This window comes from Prunus persica, chromosome G7 (genome assembly GCF_000346465.2).
Source record: "Prunus persica cultivar Lovell chromosome G7, Prunus_persica_NCBIv2, whole genome shotgun sequence".
Taxonomy (NCBI): Eukaryota; Viridiplantae; Streptophyta; class Magnoliopsida; order Rosales; family Rosaceae; genus Prunus; species Prunus persica.
The window spans coordinates 5,040,110-5,055,905 of NC_034015.1; the positions used below are offsets into that span (position 1 = coordinate 5,040,110).

The 15,796-nt window shown below is 40.7% G+C and overlaps 1 protein-coding gene and 1 long non-coding RNA gene across 4 annotated transcripts; one reads left to right on the forward strand and one right to left on the reverse strand.

Moving 5' to 3' along the window:
• On the reverse strand, positions 950–5,029 carry LOC109950163. The gene is made up of 3 exons (XR_002272461.1): positions 4,004–5,029; positions 3,054–3,103; positions 950–1,031 (listed from the first exon to the last, which is right to left on the reverse strand). It is a non-coding gene; the product is annotated as an uncharacterized LOC109950163 (long non-coding RNA).
• LOC18770944 (ubiquitin carboxyl-terminal hydrolase 5) lies at positions 9,923–14,715 on the forward strand. Of its 3 annotated transcripts, XM_020569209.1 has the most exons (7): positions 9,923–10,106; positions 11,112–11,252; positions 11,332–11,502; positions 13,379–13,508; positions 13,937–14,013; positions 14,107–14,206; positions 14,292–14,715. In XM_020569209.1, the coding sequence occupies exons 1-6, from the start codon at positions 10,020–10,022 to the stop codon at positions 14,131–14,133; spliced, it is 633 nt and encodes a 210-aa protein (XP_020424798.1). In that variant the 5' UTR covers positions 9,923–10,019; the 3' UTR covers positions 14,134–14,206; positions 14,292–14,715. The 3 variants fall into 3 exon arrangements, 2 of the variants coding, with proteins under 2 accessions (XP_020424798.1, XP_020424800.1); XM_020569211.1 differs by lacking the exon at positions 14,292–14,715 and having other exon boundaries at positions 13,930–14,013; positions 14,107–14,199; XR_002272669.1 differs by lacking the exons at positions 13,379–13,508; positions 13,937–14,013; positions 14,107–14,206; positions 14,292–14,715 and having other exon boundaries at positions 10,018–10,106; positions 10,497–11,252; positions 11,332–11,678.

Below are 15,796 nucleotides of genomic sequence, written 5' to 3' on the forward strand. Positions count from 1 at the left end.
TGATAAGGTAAGTAAACAGCACGTGTTTTTCTCACTCGGTGTCGGCTAGCAGTGCATGAATTCTTTTTCTGTAGAGCCCTCCTTTTGTACACTCCTGAGGGACCGGCAGACTACGTGCCTCTAGTTCACCCTGAGTAATAGTGTAAGCCGGTGACGGAATTGCTTTTGGCGTGTTTCCATACGTGATAGTTACTCCCACTACAAATACAAATACTTACTTGCAGAAATACGCAGAGGATTGTCAATAAATCATTCCTTACTTTCCTTGTTGACCAAAAAAGCTACACATAGAAAGTGTTTTTTTTTTATGTGTTCTCTATGTTTTACTAGTCATTATCTCCCCGATATGATTTCATGATGCTACAGTGCTATTAAGTTTTTTGGTCTTTTCTATTTTCGTTGGTTTTTAATGTGCTGTAGTGCTGTGCTTTTTCATCTTTTTTATTTTCGTTGGTTTCATACAGTGCTGTTAAGTTTTTACACAGTGCCCGATAATGTTTTGAATGTAACTAAGTGAGTAAAATTTAATGTAACATAAAATATTGTTTTTTTTAAAATTAAAAAAAACAGGGATTTGGGGCGGGTTTGGGAGACAACTCCCGACGGGGATGGGAATTACCCGAAAATTCTTATTGAGGAAAAGACGAGGGCGAGAATAGAGAACAGGAAAGTGGATGGTATTACCATACCGAGCCCCGAACCAGCTCGTTGCCATCTCTAGTACCTGTGTATCTTAAAGATCAGATCAAAATTTCTCTCATCATCCTCTTCCTTATGGTCAACTATAGGCAAGTATTTACTTTATCGGCATTTGATGGACATACCTCTGTTCTAATATTAGCCTTTGCAGGTGATTTTGGAGAAGGCTGCAAGAAATGACAATCCTGACATTGACAAAAAGTAGTTACCTGTTCCATCTGTGCTTAATCTTCTTGATTTGTATTTCATTTATGCTCAGAAATTCGTCAAAAAAAGGGAAGCGAAGGCGTGCACAAGACCCATTAGTTGGTTGCACATTTGGAATATCAGATCTAGAAGGGTGGTAAGAATTTCAACAAGTCAGTTATGTTTTTAATCACCTAACTATGCTTCTGGCTACAGAAGTCACTACTAGAAGAAAATGAACAAAATATTGGTTGTCACTCATATGTAATTGTACTCTCATCACTCTCATCCTCAACCGGGTGCTGGGTCTGATTATCAAGTAGCTGGTCCTCAATCACTTGTAGATTCATGGGGTCCTCAACCACTGGCAGATCCATGGGGTCCTCAACTTCAACTGCTAGCGGATCAAATGGGTCCTCATCCTCTAGAAGATTCTCAACTGGAACTGGATGGGCCTCTGCTGGCATATCATCAATCGGGTGTAAGAAAAAATCTGTGGCATTTATCCTTTCAATCATCATATTCATGACCTCCTCCCAATGCCTCTGACTGAGACCATGGGTATTCTCGTATAAAATAACATCGTGAAATTCATACCAGTAGTCGTACTCGTCTGGAACATCATATTCTAGTAACGGATTACTCTCCAACAGTAATATAGCATCCTCCAACTCCTAGACACTTTGATGGTTTGCAACATTAATCTGTCCTATGTAATGATCCATTCCATCAAAAGTCTGTTGATTTACTCTAGCCAACCCTTATCCCCAGCCCCATTTCCTCCCCTGCTGCCCCTATTTCCCTCCTCATCATGTTGGTCCCTGTCATGATCCTATTGAAACAAAACAGCCGCATTAAATAGCATGCGTAATATTATCCTATTGAAACTTTATAAAATAAAAAAGACAAGCCCATTAATTGGCAAGCAGATCTTGCTGAAATTTTATAAAATAAAAGAAGACGAGCCATTAACTAGCATCCATGTGCATCAGTGAAATTTCCAAATCGTGAAACTTAAGAAAATGAAGAAGACAAACCCTATTAACCTAAAATGAAGAAGACAAATCTTATTAACCAGCATACATATGCACAAATAAAATTATTGAAAGTATGCAAATCATGAAACTTTATAAAACGAAGAAGACAAACCTAAGAAGACAAACATATGCCCTGGTCTCATAGGTTTGTCTTTTTCATTTTATAAAGTTTCATGATTTGCATACTTTCAATAATCTTGTTTGTGCATATGTATGCTGATTAATAGGGTGTCTTCTTCATTTTATGAAGTTTCATGATTTGCAAATTTCACTAACGCACATGTATGTTGGTTAATAGGCTCGTCTTCTTTTATTTTATAAAATTTCAGCATGATCTGTTTGCCAATTAATGGGCTTGTCTTTTTTATTTTATAAAGTTTCAATAGGATATTATTACGCGTGCTATTTAATGTGGCTGTCTTGTTTCAACAGGATCATGACAGGAGCCAACATGATGAGGAGGAAAATAGGGGCAACGGGGGAGGAGATGGGGCTGGGATCAAGGGTTGGCTAGAGTAAATCAACAGACTCCTGATGGAATGGATCATTACATAGGACAGATTAATATTGCAAACCATCAAAGTGTCTAAGAGCTAGAGGATGCTATTACTGTTGCTAAAGGGTAATCCATTACCAGAGGATGATGTTCTAGACGACTACGACTACTGGTATGAATTTCATAATATTGTTTTATATGAGAATACTCATGGTCTCAATCAGAGGCCTTGGGAGGAGGTCATGAGTATGATGATTGAAAGCATAGATGCCATATATTTTTACTTGCACCGGATTGATGATCTGCCAATAGAAGCCCATCCAATTCTAGTTGAGAATCTTCCACAGGACGAGGACCTAGTGAATCCGCCAGCAGTTGAAGATGAGGACCCCATGAATCTACCAATGTTTGAGGACCCCATAGATTTGCAAGTGGTCGATGACCAGCTAGTTGATAATCAAGCCCAGCACCCGATTGAGGATGAGAGTGATGAGAGCACAATTGCATATGAGTGACAACGCATATTTTGTTCATTTTCTTCTAGTAGTGACTTCTGTGGCCAGTAGCCAGAAGCATAGTTGGGTGATTAAAAATGCCAACATTGACAGAGGTCGAACCAATTGATTAAAACTTACATCCTTGTATTCTTCCTTCCCCTTCTCTTTCTCAGGAGCAGCAGAGGGAGCTGCAGGGACAGCACTGCATGAAAATAATGCCAAAACGAAAGTTATTATTCAAAATTAAGATTCCATCTACATTGATAGAGGAAAAGAGCATTACATACAAAATTAAACCACATGGTTTTCACATATTTAATCCCCATTGCTATGGTAAGTGTCTCTTTTCAGTTGTCTGTAATCATTATTGGAGCAGACTGTCCAATTAATGCATGACCAAATGCCAATTAAACAACAATTTAAGTATGAACAACCATGTTTGTAACACTAATTTTCCAAAAGATACAGGTCCAATCAAAGTTACTATTAAGATTCCAAATACACTGACTGAGAACGTACCCAATTTCAGGCCAATTCACAACATCCTAAAAACATAACTTAGTAACACTTTACTCATTTAATCTGGTTATGATCACAAAAATACAAAACCATTCTTGAACAGCTCCTACCCACAGTCATAAGATTATTTGAATGTCCCAGATGTTGCAAAATGCGTGTAAATGCACACTCTCTAAATGCGGAGGCTCGGAATTCCCATGATGAAATCTCCTTTACCATAGACCAGAACATAACCCAATTCCTCATTCAGACAAATAACATCTAATCCAGTATATCTTGAACCACAATTACAGTCAGCAGTAAACCACGGATACCGCACAAGAAGCATCAAATCCGAAAACTCCAAATTAGGCATAAAAAATAAAAAAAAAGCAATGTGTATAAAAGCAAGGAAGGAATAAGGCAGATATGATGTTAATCAACAGGTAAACCTTTAGGCATCAAGGTTATATTTAATCCAAAAACTCCAACAGCCTAATTAAAACTGAAGCCCCAAACTAATTTCTACATAAACCCTGATATAAATTTCACAGAACAAACGTAATTTCACTAAATTGGAAGGCACATACCGGGTCGGTTGAGGAAGAGGAGGTTTATCTGAGACTGAGATGACAGCGAACACACGCTTCAAGATTCAAAGTGGTTGACGCCAAGATTTGAGATTGACAGGCTAAGACTGAGGGTATCGAAATGAGAGAGAGAGAGAGAGAGAGAGAGAGAGAGAGAGAGAGAGTTAGAGGCTGACCTGACGTGGCTAGCTGGCTGAGAGAGCTGAGCGTCGAGTCGAGAAGGAAGAAGAAATTTTCGACAAAGAACGAAGTTGTTTTCGAATTAACACCCCCTAAAACCTTTCTTTTTTGGTCTGAAATATGGAATTTTCATAAAAAGGCAAACAGCCAAGAGAAGTACACAACCTATAAAGCAGCTAGGCACAACGAACAACAAGAAATAAAACATCACAGCTGCATGGAAGGAGGACTAATAAAAAGACGTAGTCATAAGACAACCGGATACGTCGAGAAGCCCACACATCCGCAAACCTTAAGCACTCCTTGGGGGGCATGGTAAACCATCTTTGTTCAGGATATGCATTAGAGAGGATGGGGGTCGGTTGACCCATACTTCCGGGCTCATCCTCGAAATGGCAAGCATTGCCAAATGATCTGCCGCTTGGTTGGCGGTTCTAGGAATCCACGTTCAAACGTAGGTCTGGAAGCAGTTCAAAACATCTCGAACAGTACTTAGCATAGGATAGATTTCCCACCTTCCATTGGATAAGGGGCCCTTCAAAGAAGAGATTACTTCCTTGCAATCAGATTCAAAAGTTACTTGACGATAACCCATCTCAGCAGCGAGCTTACAGCCTTCAAGACAAGCCTGTGCCTCAGCCTCAATAGCAGAGTTCGCCACAGATGGGATGGATGAACCCTTGATAAAGTCTCCATGAGTGTTCCTAATTAGGATACCAATGCCAACCCTCTTTGAGTTTGGATTCCATGATGCATCCACGTTGACTTTGACAAAGGGAGAGGCAGGGGGGTTCCAAAGTTGTTGTTGGTTGTCATTAGAAAGGGTAGGATGCTCAGTTTGATGTCTGCCATGATCAAAGGGAGCCAAGGAATTCATTGATGGCAATAGAGGCAGCGTGGGTAGTTCTGGCTGGTGAAGGGGAAGATGTGTTCCAGCACTGCTTGCACGTATCCTCCAGATCTGCCAGCAGAAGTACGCGATAACAGTTAGGCATCTTGATCGCTCCTGTGGGGTCTTCCCTTTCTCAATAACATTCCCTAACCATTGGCCGAAAGATGTCACCGCCTGACGATTTATACGGAGGTTGAGGGAGCATCCGAACCAGACAGGTTCCACCCAAGGACAGAGGAGAAGGATGTGTTCAGCCGTTTCCGGGTGATCATTACAGAGCGGACACATGGGCGATCTAGCGATTTTCTTTTTGTGCAAGTTTGCCGATGTAGCAAGGCAATTTCTGAGAGCTCGCCACAGGAAGTTTCGAATTTTTGGGGGGACATCCGCTTTCCAAATTTGCTTCCAAAGCCTTGGATCAATCGCCATTGAAGAGGATGGGCGTGGATTTCTTCGTCTACATTCAGTATTGTGAAGCCAAAGGTAACCAGAGAGCACAGAGTAAGAACCATTCCTTTCCATAGGCCAAATCAGTCGATCTGGCAGTCTGCTGCTACCGAACTTGACTCTTGTAATTGCACGGGCATCACTATCAAAAATGGCGTGCCTAATTGGGTCCAAGTTCCATTCATCGAGCTCCCTGTTAATAATAGCTTCCACTCGTAAGTTCCGATCAAGAGTTTCAGTAGAATGAAGGCGAGGACAATCATTAAGAGAGTTTGGCAGCCATCGGTCAACCCACAATCTAATATGTGCCCCGTTCATAACTTGCCAATGAGCACCACGAAGTAGGATATCCCTGCCCTCAAGCAAGCTTGCCCAAGCCCACGAAGTACGACCACTCTTCTTAGCTTCCAAGAAACTGACATTGGGGAAATATCTACCTTTAAGAACCTTAACCCACAGGGATTGAGGCTCCATCAAAATTCTCCAGCATTGCTTTGCGAGAAGAGCTAAGTTGAACTTGTGGAGGTTGCGAAAGCCCATTCCCCCCTCATGTTTAGGTTGTCCAAGGGTGTCCCAGTTGATCCAATGGAGCTTTCGGTTATCTCCAATCTGCCCCCACCAGAAGCCCACCAAAACAGAATCAATTTCTTTGCAAAGGGTGGTAGGGAATTTGAAGATATTCATGGGATAAGCTGGTACAGCAAGAGCCACCGATTTAATTAAGATTTCACGGCAAGCTTGTGAAAGGCAATGTTGATTCCAGCCATGCACCTTTCGAAGAATTCGATCTTTCACATACACCAACGCTTCCTTCTTTGCTCTGCCCCAAGAAGTGGGAAGACCCAGGTATTGCCCTGCATCAGTAACATCGGGCATGCCTAGGATTGCACACATTGAAGCTCGGACATAGGAACGGGTGTTGGAGCTGAAAACCACATTGGACTTGGTCAAGCTCACTTGTTGTCCAGACGCAGCGCAATATGCTTGAAGGAGGCGAGAGATATTCTGACAATTTTGGGGGGTGGCTTTCAGGAATATGAGAGTATCATCTGCAAATAATAGGTGGGATAAGGTAGGACCTCCAGAATTCAGCTTAATACCTTGTAACAAATCTGTCTCACAAGCATTTTTTATTAGCAGGGACAAAACTTCACTAATAAAAAGAAATAAGTATGGGGAGATTGGGTCACCCTGTCGGATACCCCGGGATGGGGAGAAGGCTCCACCCCGTTGGCCATTGATCACCACAGTGAAGTTTACCGTTGTTACACAGCTCATGACTAACTGAATCCAACCTGCATTAAACCCCATTTTTTGCATAACCTTCTCAAGAAAATCCCATTCCACGCGGTCATAAGCCTTATTCATATCGAGTTTCACTCCCATCTCAAACTTCTTCTTTGATTTCTTGAGTTTCAGAGCATGGAAAACTTCATGGGCTACCAGGATGTTATCCTGGATCTGTCGATCAGGAACAAATGCATTTTGAGTTGGGGAGATAATGCTAGGTAGGTGAGGCTTAAGACAGTTGGCCAGAATTTTGGAGAGGATCTTGTAGGAGAAGTTGCACAAGCTAATTGGCCTAAATTGGGAGACAGCTTCAGGATTAGGAATCTTTGGAATAAGGACTATTTGTGTGGAGTTCAAAGGCTTGGGGATGGCTTGGCCAGTGAAAAAATCAGCAGTGAAGCCCTGAATATCATTGTGAATAATTCCCCAGTATTTGTGATAGAAAGTCCCATGAAAGCCATCAGGCCCTGGAGCTTTCGTGGCCCCCATCTGAAAAGCAACATCTTTAATCTCCTCGAGTGTAATTGGCCTGGTCAAGTCTCTGTTCATGTCATCAGTTACCACTGGTTCAATACAATTCAGGATGGAATTCCAATCTCTGCTCCCACTTGAAGTAAACAGCTCTTTGAAATACTCCTCAAAAGCCCTGCGAACTCCCTTCTGTGATTGTTCCCAGTTGCCATTTTCCCCTTTAATTCTCGCGATCTTGTTTTGTCTCCTTCTTTGGATAGTCGCCTGGTGAAAGTAAGAGGTATTGGAGTCGCCATTTTGCAGCCATTTGATTCTGGAGCGCTGCTGCCAGTAACACTCTTCTTTTCTCCATAGATCATTCAACTTGGTCTTAATACGAGAGATATTCTCGCTATTTTCCTCCCAGCTGTGTTGCATGAGGTTTAGTTGGTCCACCAGACTGTCAATTTCGATCTTGTTATTCTTGAATTTCCTTTTACTCCAATCGGTAAGATGGTTCCGACAATTATGTAGATTCTTCTGCCATTGCGACATCCATGGACCGCTAAGGCTACTACTCCATGCCCTTTCAATGACCTCCCTACGTTCTGGATCATCTGCCCATGAGGGTTCAAACTTAAATTGTCTTTTCCCAAACTTCCCTTTTTGAGTCGTTGAGATAAAAATGGGGCAATGATCAGAACCAATTACTGGGCAATGTAAAACCGCGGTGTCTGGCCATCGAGTTTGCCAAGCTGCATTTGCTAGTCCCCGGTCGATTCTTTCTTGCACAAAGTGTGTGTTCCTTGTGCCTCTCCAAGTAAAACTCGGTCCACTAAACCCCAAGTCAATAAGCTCAGCCTTCGTGGAAAACTCAAGAAGATGTCTAGGTCTTGAGTGGGAAGCAGCAACCCCCCCAGCCTTTTCAAAGTGCCATATGAACTCATTCATGTCCCCTCCACAGAGCCAAAGGTCATTAGTAGCACAGAGTTGGGATCCTAGCCACCCCCAAAAAGCTGGTTTTTGCTCTCTGTAAGGCGTGCCGTAAATCCAAGACACACGACAGTAAGAACCATCGCTTAGACCATGCACCTTAGTATCAATCAAGTTTTCGGAACTAAAAGCAACATCCACATTTATGGACTCATCCCACCAAAGGCTAAGCCCTCCTGCTAAACCATTTGGGGGGACATTATAACCATTTTGGAAGCCCATTCTGCGTCTTAGACGGTCAATTCTGCTGTTCTGCATTTTTGTTTCCATTAAGAAAACAGCAGAGGGTCTGTGTTTTTTTATGAACCCATGAAGGGCTCGAATTGTCAGGTCAGACCCTAGGCCCTGACAGTTCCAGAGGAGGTAACTCATGGCTCCCGTGCGGCTGTTTCAGGCCAGCCGCCACCGCCCTGGGAGTCTCCTCCCACTTTATCTGTTGTTTGTTTTCGCACTCTCCCCCAATCTTCAGTTTCAGTAACTTTGACCTCCTGAAGCCTTTCCTCCGAAAATAGATTTCTTCCCAGAGCCTGACCCCTCCTACGATTTGTTCTTCCATAGGCCTTAATTGTCTTTCCTTTTGTCGACCCCGAGCTTTCTTCATGCTGGGAGCCTTTTGCCTTTTTATCAGGAGATTTGAAATTGCCAACCACTTCTGTTTCAGCAACCCTTTTAAGACCCATGCTAGTGAACATGTTGTTTATCTGGCCCACCAACATGGGGGAGTTTTGCTTTGGCTGGGGTCCAAAAGGGTTTGATAGCATAGGTTCAAGCTGCAAATCACTTCCAGACGGCCCATCATCAAATCTGTCTTCTCTGTGGCTTGGGCCTGGTCTGGTCCAGTCAGTTATAAAAGACTCTGCCTTTGTGTTTTGGGCCTTCAGTAACTCCATTCTCTTTTCTTCCGAAATGGGTCCCTTTCTGCCTGCAGGTCTGATAAATTCTGAGGGCAGATTAATTTCTTCCAAAGTTACCGTGTTGTTGAAACTTCTTTCTGCTGCCTTCCCCAAAATCTGAGTTGTTTCTCCTTGATTCTTGCCTGTCATGAATGTGTGTCTCGAGGGATTTACAGATCTGCTCAGAACGAGCTGATTTGTTGTGTCTCCAACGGCCTGAGTTACCACGTGAGTCCCATCAGTTAGCAACGGGTGGATTCTTGAGCCGTGTGTCCTGAGTTGACTTGTCATCTCACAGGTTTGCTCGCGACTTTCAGATGCTATATCCTCCCTGATCTCACGCGCATGGTGCACGCGCCGCCCCCTTTCATTGGTACGTCTCTGATTTGGTGTTGTTGCGGCCCTTCGTTCACCTTGCGGCGCCGATATGGGTTTGGGTTGTTCATACAGCTCTCTGATAACTCTGGCTCTCGTCCAAGTACCGTATCCCGCAGCTCCCTCCTCGGCTCTCTCTTGTGGGCACTCGGTGTTGCAGTGTCCCAGTCTGCCACAGTTATAGCAGAAATCAGATAGACGCTCGTACTGCAGTTCTGCCCAAGTTTCGGAGCCATCGCTGCGCGGGAGCCAAAAGCCTGCTGGAAGGGGCTGGGCGGTGTCTATTTCTACTCTGAGACGCAGGAAACCTCTGGCTTGGTTGGGGTTCTCATATTCAACCAGATCTCCAATTTTCCTCCCAATCTTCACAGTATTTTCCTCCGTACATAGATTCAAGGGAATCCCTCGAACTTGTACCCAAAAAGGAACAAGATGGGTATCAATTTCTTCCACTGCCAGCTCCAAAGGCCATCTTCTAACCGAGAAGCAATGACGCATGACAGACCATGGGCCACGCTCCAAGATCTTCCTTGCCATATCCTCATCCTGGACAGAGATGGCAAACAGGTTTTCACGTATCCAGGTGATCTTTGCTTCTCCAAACTCTTGCCATGCCTTTTTCAGGATGTTTTTTATAGCCCCACGATTGGGCATCTTGTTTGCTATTATAGCACCAATCAACTTCGGACCATTTTCCAGTGAGGAGATACCCAAAGATTCCTCAAGTTGTATTGTTAGTTCCTCTGTACTGTGTTGTGCCATGTTTGAGTGGAAAAAGTTCTCTAGCGGGTTTAAAATGAGAGGGAGTAGCTTGAATGCTCTTAGATGGGCATAAGATTTGAAGATATTGATTGTTATGGCGATGGAAATAGGTATGAGGTAAATCGGGGGATTTAAGAAGCTGATGGGATTGGCTATTGATGATTTTGGTGTGGTTGTTGGCAAAAAGTTAATGTTATTTCCTGGTATGCAGTTTAAGGAACCTAGGATCCGAGGTTGCTGCTGTGCATTCATGACTTTAGACCTTCAAATGCCAAGGAAATAAAGCTGCCCAGGGCTCAAGAAGCACAGAGCCATCAAGTAATTAACTGAGATAGATCTCGTAGTGATTGTGTCCTGGTGCCAGGGTTGAAATTAATGGAATTGAGGGTGGGTGTAAGGAGTAAATGAAACAGACAAGTGCAGGTTTGGTCGAGGTTTGAGGAACTAAATGCGATGGAGATTGGTTGAGATCTGAGGGACTAAAAGCAATGGAGGAGGGATGAGATTTGGTAACTTAATGGATATGGAGCTGGGTTAGGATTTGTGGAACTAAATGCGATGTAGATGGGTTGACAAGCAACAGCTAAGACCAAGCTTAGGGAGAATCACCAGAGACGGTGAGGGAGCTCTCACCGTGGAGAGAACTAAACACACTCCTTGGACACCTTAGACTTCCAATTTCTCATGCTTGACTTCCTAAAACCTTTCAGGTTTTTAAAATTACACCAACACCCTCATAAGATTTCAAAACATTACACATTAAAAAAAAAATAAAAAATTAAGTTGCTTTTAAAATTAGCTTGTTGATTAACTGGTCAAAATGTAGGGTGAGCTAGCTCTAGCATTTGGTGAGTTACTTGGGAAGCTATGGGCGCCTGGACGAACACCGGTTGCTCCTCGACCTTTTAAAACAAAACTTGCTCGTTTTGCACCTCAGTTTAGTGGTCACAATCAGCACGATTCTCAGGTTTGGTACTTGACACTATGTTTTCAGCAACGTGTGCACATGCAATTTGGATGAACTTAAAAGCTAATTGTTGTTTCAGGAGCTTTTGGCATTTTTGCTAGATGGTCTTCATGAAGATCTGAATCGTGTGAAACACAAACCATATGTAAATTTTAGAGATGCTGATGTCCGGCCTGATGAAGACGTAGCTGATGAGTATTTGGCAAACCACATTGCTCGTAATGATTCTATAATTGTTGATGTCTGCCAAGTGAGTATGTCATTGAAAAAATTATATGTCAAAAAATTGTTGGTTAATGAAACCTGTAATTTCTTACTGTAATTATGACAAACTTGAGGGGTCTAAGTTGAATTTTTCCTTTTTTCAACGATATCACACTTCCTTATATTAATTTTTGGCTTAAATGCTAAAATAGTCCTTGTGTTGTACCATGTTGGTCAATTTAATCCCTGTGTTTTCAATTTGGCCAATTTGGTCCCTGTGTTTAGGACCATTAGTCAATATGGTCCATTCGGTTAAAATTGCCATTAAATAAACATAAATGATTTTTTTTCTTTTTTGTTGAAAACCTATAAACTTATTTGAAATTGATTTTAAAATTTTAATTAATTAAAAAATATATTGAAACTTCATTAAAACCAAAACATAACGTTAGGAAAGAAAAAAAAGACAAGATGGGCATAATCAAGGAGGGGCTAGAGGATCCGAGCGGCTCGGCTGGGGATGGGACAAATGGCCAGGGAATGGTGGGATTGGGGAAGATCTTGCTGGGACATGGTCGGGCGGTAGGGGTTGTTTGAGACAGAGAGAGAGAGAGAGAGAGAGCTCAGGGGTGGGAAGGATTTGTGTTCAGGAGGTAGGTGTGTGTGTAGGGGAGTTGGGGCCTTTGGGTCTGGGCTGCGGAAAGTAGCTGGGGTGGGTTGTTGTTGGGAGAAAGAGAGAAGAAAGAAGGGTGGTGGGGGTGGGGGCTAGATTGGATGGTGGTATCATCCTTTGATTTTAATTTCTTTTAGTTTTAGATTTTATTATTATTTTGTAACAAGGGGACTAAAAGCCCAGACCAAAATTAGAGATCTTATTTAATTATCCATTTTAAAATTGAATTCAAATATATCTATTTTTTTTATTAATATTTAAACAGTTTTTAAATTTTTTAAACATAAATTTAACGGATTGGATCACATTGGCTAACGGTCCTAAACACAGGGATTAAATTGGCCAAATTAAAAACACAGTGATTAAATTGGCCAACATGATAAAACACAGGGACTATTTTAACATTTAAGCCTTAATTTTTTTATTTAAAATTGTCAAAAATAGATCATGAATACCTTACGGGCATGTTTGGTAGGCTTCATTAGGTTGGACTATGCTAAATAAGCCTTGAAGCCCATGTTTGGTAAAATAAGGGACTAAGTTAAAAGGGATTGTGGAGTCCAACAGTAAAAAACACCTCCTCACTCGCTCTCCTTATACAGAGAGGCTGAAATTGCCTTCGCAAAATAAGCCATTCGCTAAATTGAAACAGCGAGTCCAGCTCTCTCTCTCGGTCGCAACTCTGGCTCTTTCTCGGTCGCAACTCCAGCTCTCTCTCTCTCGTTCGCGACTGCTTCTTCAAATCTTGACCAGGTAAGTTTTCTGGTCTCTCTTATTCCTTCTTCTCCTTTGGGTCAAGTTCGAATCTTGACCCAGGTAGTGAAAGTTTGGGTATAGCCGTTTGTGTGGTTTTGCAATGGTTATTGTCAGAGTCTCTTATTCCTTCTTCCCCTTTTGGGCAAGTTCAAATCTTGACCCAGGTAGTGAAAGTTTGGGTATAGCTGTTTGTGTGGTTTTGAGTTTGTTATTGTCAAAGCTCTGGTTGTTGTCAAAGTCTGGGTATAGCTCTGGTTATTGTTATCATAAACTCTCTCTCTTCACAAATCATGCGATCATAACAGAATTAATGGTTTGAAATTGTTCTGAATGATCTGGAATAGTATGTTTCTTTTAAGCCCTCTCGTGTCAAGCAAATGGATTTTTGTCATTCATCTTGTTTTCTCATGGTAGAGCACAAAGTTGCATTTAGTTTCCTACAATTTTCACATCATCACTAGCTGAATTATTTTTTAATTGTAAATTGTTTCAGGTGGCGGACAATTTCTATAGACCCAATTTGAAGAAAGCAGCTCTTGCCAGGGTGAATGTTGGTCACAGGAGTCTCAAGGTCTCCAAGTTTGGTGTCAAGAAGAGGAATAGGCAGGTTGTCAAGACCCCTGGTAGGAACAATTGTTTTTTTTCCTTCTTCCAATGTATTAATTTTTGAGAACCGATGATTGCTTCTGTACTTAACATAACTCTAACAACAAACTGGATTTCCATCGCTTGTTAATCTTATTTTCAGTTCCAAAAGAGAAAAAGAAAGTTATTGAATTTGTAGTTTAAAGATGTTTTAATTTTAAACAGAAGTAAGAATGAACTCATCTACTTCAATTGAAGTGGAACAAAACTTATGTGTGATATATCTGTCTTATGCTTTAAAGTCATTATCTTCTAGGGAGCTGCTTCATTATGAGCTTGTTTACAATTATTCAGGATCCAAGCATGTAATTTTCTACCTATTAACTAATATGTTTTGTGGCCTGTTGCTTATTTTTCTCGTTCTGCGAATATGTAACTCTTAGCTTTGAACATGACTAGATCACAGAATCATTGAAAAGATGTGGCATCTCTGAAAGCTCAACTTATGTGCTTGCCGCTTGTTTTAATTCTTCTTCTGATGAGGTAAGATCACTCTGAAAGTTGTAGTAGATCAAGCCTTGCATTGCTTCAGGATATCAGAAAATGTTAGCATTTTGACTTTAATAATTTTTGTAGAATACTAGATTGAACAAAAAGCAGTAGAGAAACTATCAATGGAAAAGAGATTGAATTGGAGGAGTTGGGAGGTAGAGTAGACCAAGCCCAAGTACAAAAGGTACACTCTTGATCACTTTTCTAACGGCAATTAGTTTTGTTCTGATTTTGTCTAGTTAGTGATCATCAGCTCTCGTAATTTTCAGCACTATAAGATAACTAGCGTGGAACTAGGGATATCTTCTCTTGCTGAAGCCATTACTTGATGGATTGCCTCTCGTGATGCCTTGTGAGAAGAATGAGGTTCATGTTCTGGGAATTTAGAGCTTCATTTGAAGGTGGCCAAGGAAACAGAAAACCTGTAGCTTACTAGTCTTGTTTTAGCAATTTCAATTGTCTAGTGTAATACGTAAGTATACTTGTAGGCAAAGGTGAAATTTGAAAAACGTGATTATGCTACCTATACCCAACAATGAACCAATGACAAAATTTGCTTGAAATTGTGGTATTAGTTTAGTTGTGAGATTGCTTGTATGAGAAAAATTCAATTGTTGATCATTATTGGTTTCTTGGATAGTTGTAGACTTACATATCTATTAGTGGGGAAGATGCGTCATCTTTCTACTATGTTCATTCGGTGTTTTTAGTTTTACTTTTCCAAGTTCAGAGAGACATGATTTTCCATTTTATATTTATCTCTAGAAGACTCTGGAAACTTTTGCCCTTTTAATGAGAAAGGGAAGCTCCCTGTTTGTTTTTTATCACCAAATTTTGCTGAGGATTGATTTGGTAATACTATGCTCTAATATGTAGTTTTCAAAAATGTCTTAGTCATAGAGTTTCGGATGCAACTCTTGTTTAAATCCTAATTCTAGTTTACCAGGTTAAATGCAAGATATAAAGAATGTTTGCCTATATTTTTGTCACAATTTCCTGAGTTATCTATTTTATCCTCAGCCAACATATTTTGGTATAATAACATAATATCACTTGGTAAAGATTCAGTTAATTAAATTCTTTATGTTTGCATACAAATAAAGACTAAATCATGCATAAAATCGGTAGAATTTATAAAAGCCTTTGGTTTGGAGGAAAGAAATGTACATGTCAATTTGGTAATTATAATAACAAAAAAAATTACATTAATTATTTAAAAATTATTATTTTTAAATATTAAAATAATTATTTTTTAGTCCGACACAGCACCAAACATAAGTCTTCACTATTTTTACAATCCAGTTTCTTAGTCCAACGCAACACCAAACATAGGTCAGTACTTAATCTAGCTTAGGCCAATCCGAGTTAATCCGAGACAGTCTCAGGATTTAGTCCAGTCCATGACAGTCCGCCGTGCCAAACGACCCCTACATGTCCAAAAAACCTTATAGTCCATCTTTCCTAGTCTTCAAAAATGAATAAAGGACCCAAAAAAAAATTATAAAGTTAAAAAAGAAGCATATGTTTGTAACTCAAGTACTTGAAAAAATTTGCAAAGGACCCACTAGTGTAGTGTTTTAGAGTATTTACTCCCTCAGGCAAGGTACTGAGTTCAAGTCCTAGCATCCTTGTTGTGTTTTTGAGTTTAATATGTTAATCGCCTCTTTCAATAAAAAAGGTCTTCACAAAAAAAAATAATAAATAAATATTTATATTAAAATAAAATAAAATAAAAGTACTTGAAAATATTTAAAAGATAATTTTTACCATGTTG

Coding starts and splice junctions, on each gene's coding strand:
- LOC18770944 (XM_020569209.1), top strand. CDS start 10,020: ATGACAGACCATGGGCCACGCTCCAAGATCTTCCTTGCCATATCCTCA. Junction 11,253..11,331: donor ACAATCAGCACGATTCTCAG/GTTTGGTACTTG, acceptor TTGTTGTTTCAG/GAGCTTTTGGCATTTTTGCT. Junction 11,503..13,378: donor TAATTGTTGATGTCTGCCAA/GTGAGTATGTCA, acceptor AAATTGTTTCAG/GTGGCGGACAATTTCTATAG.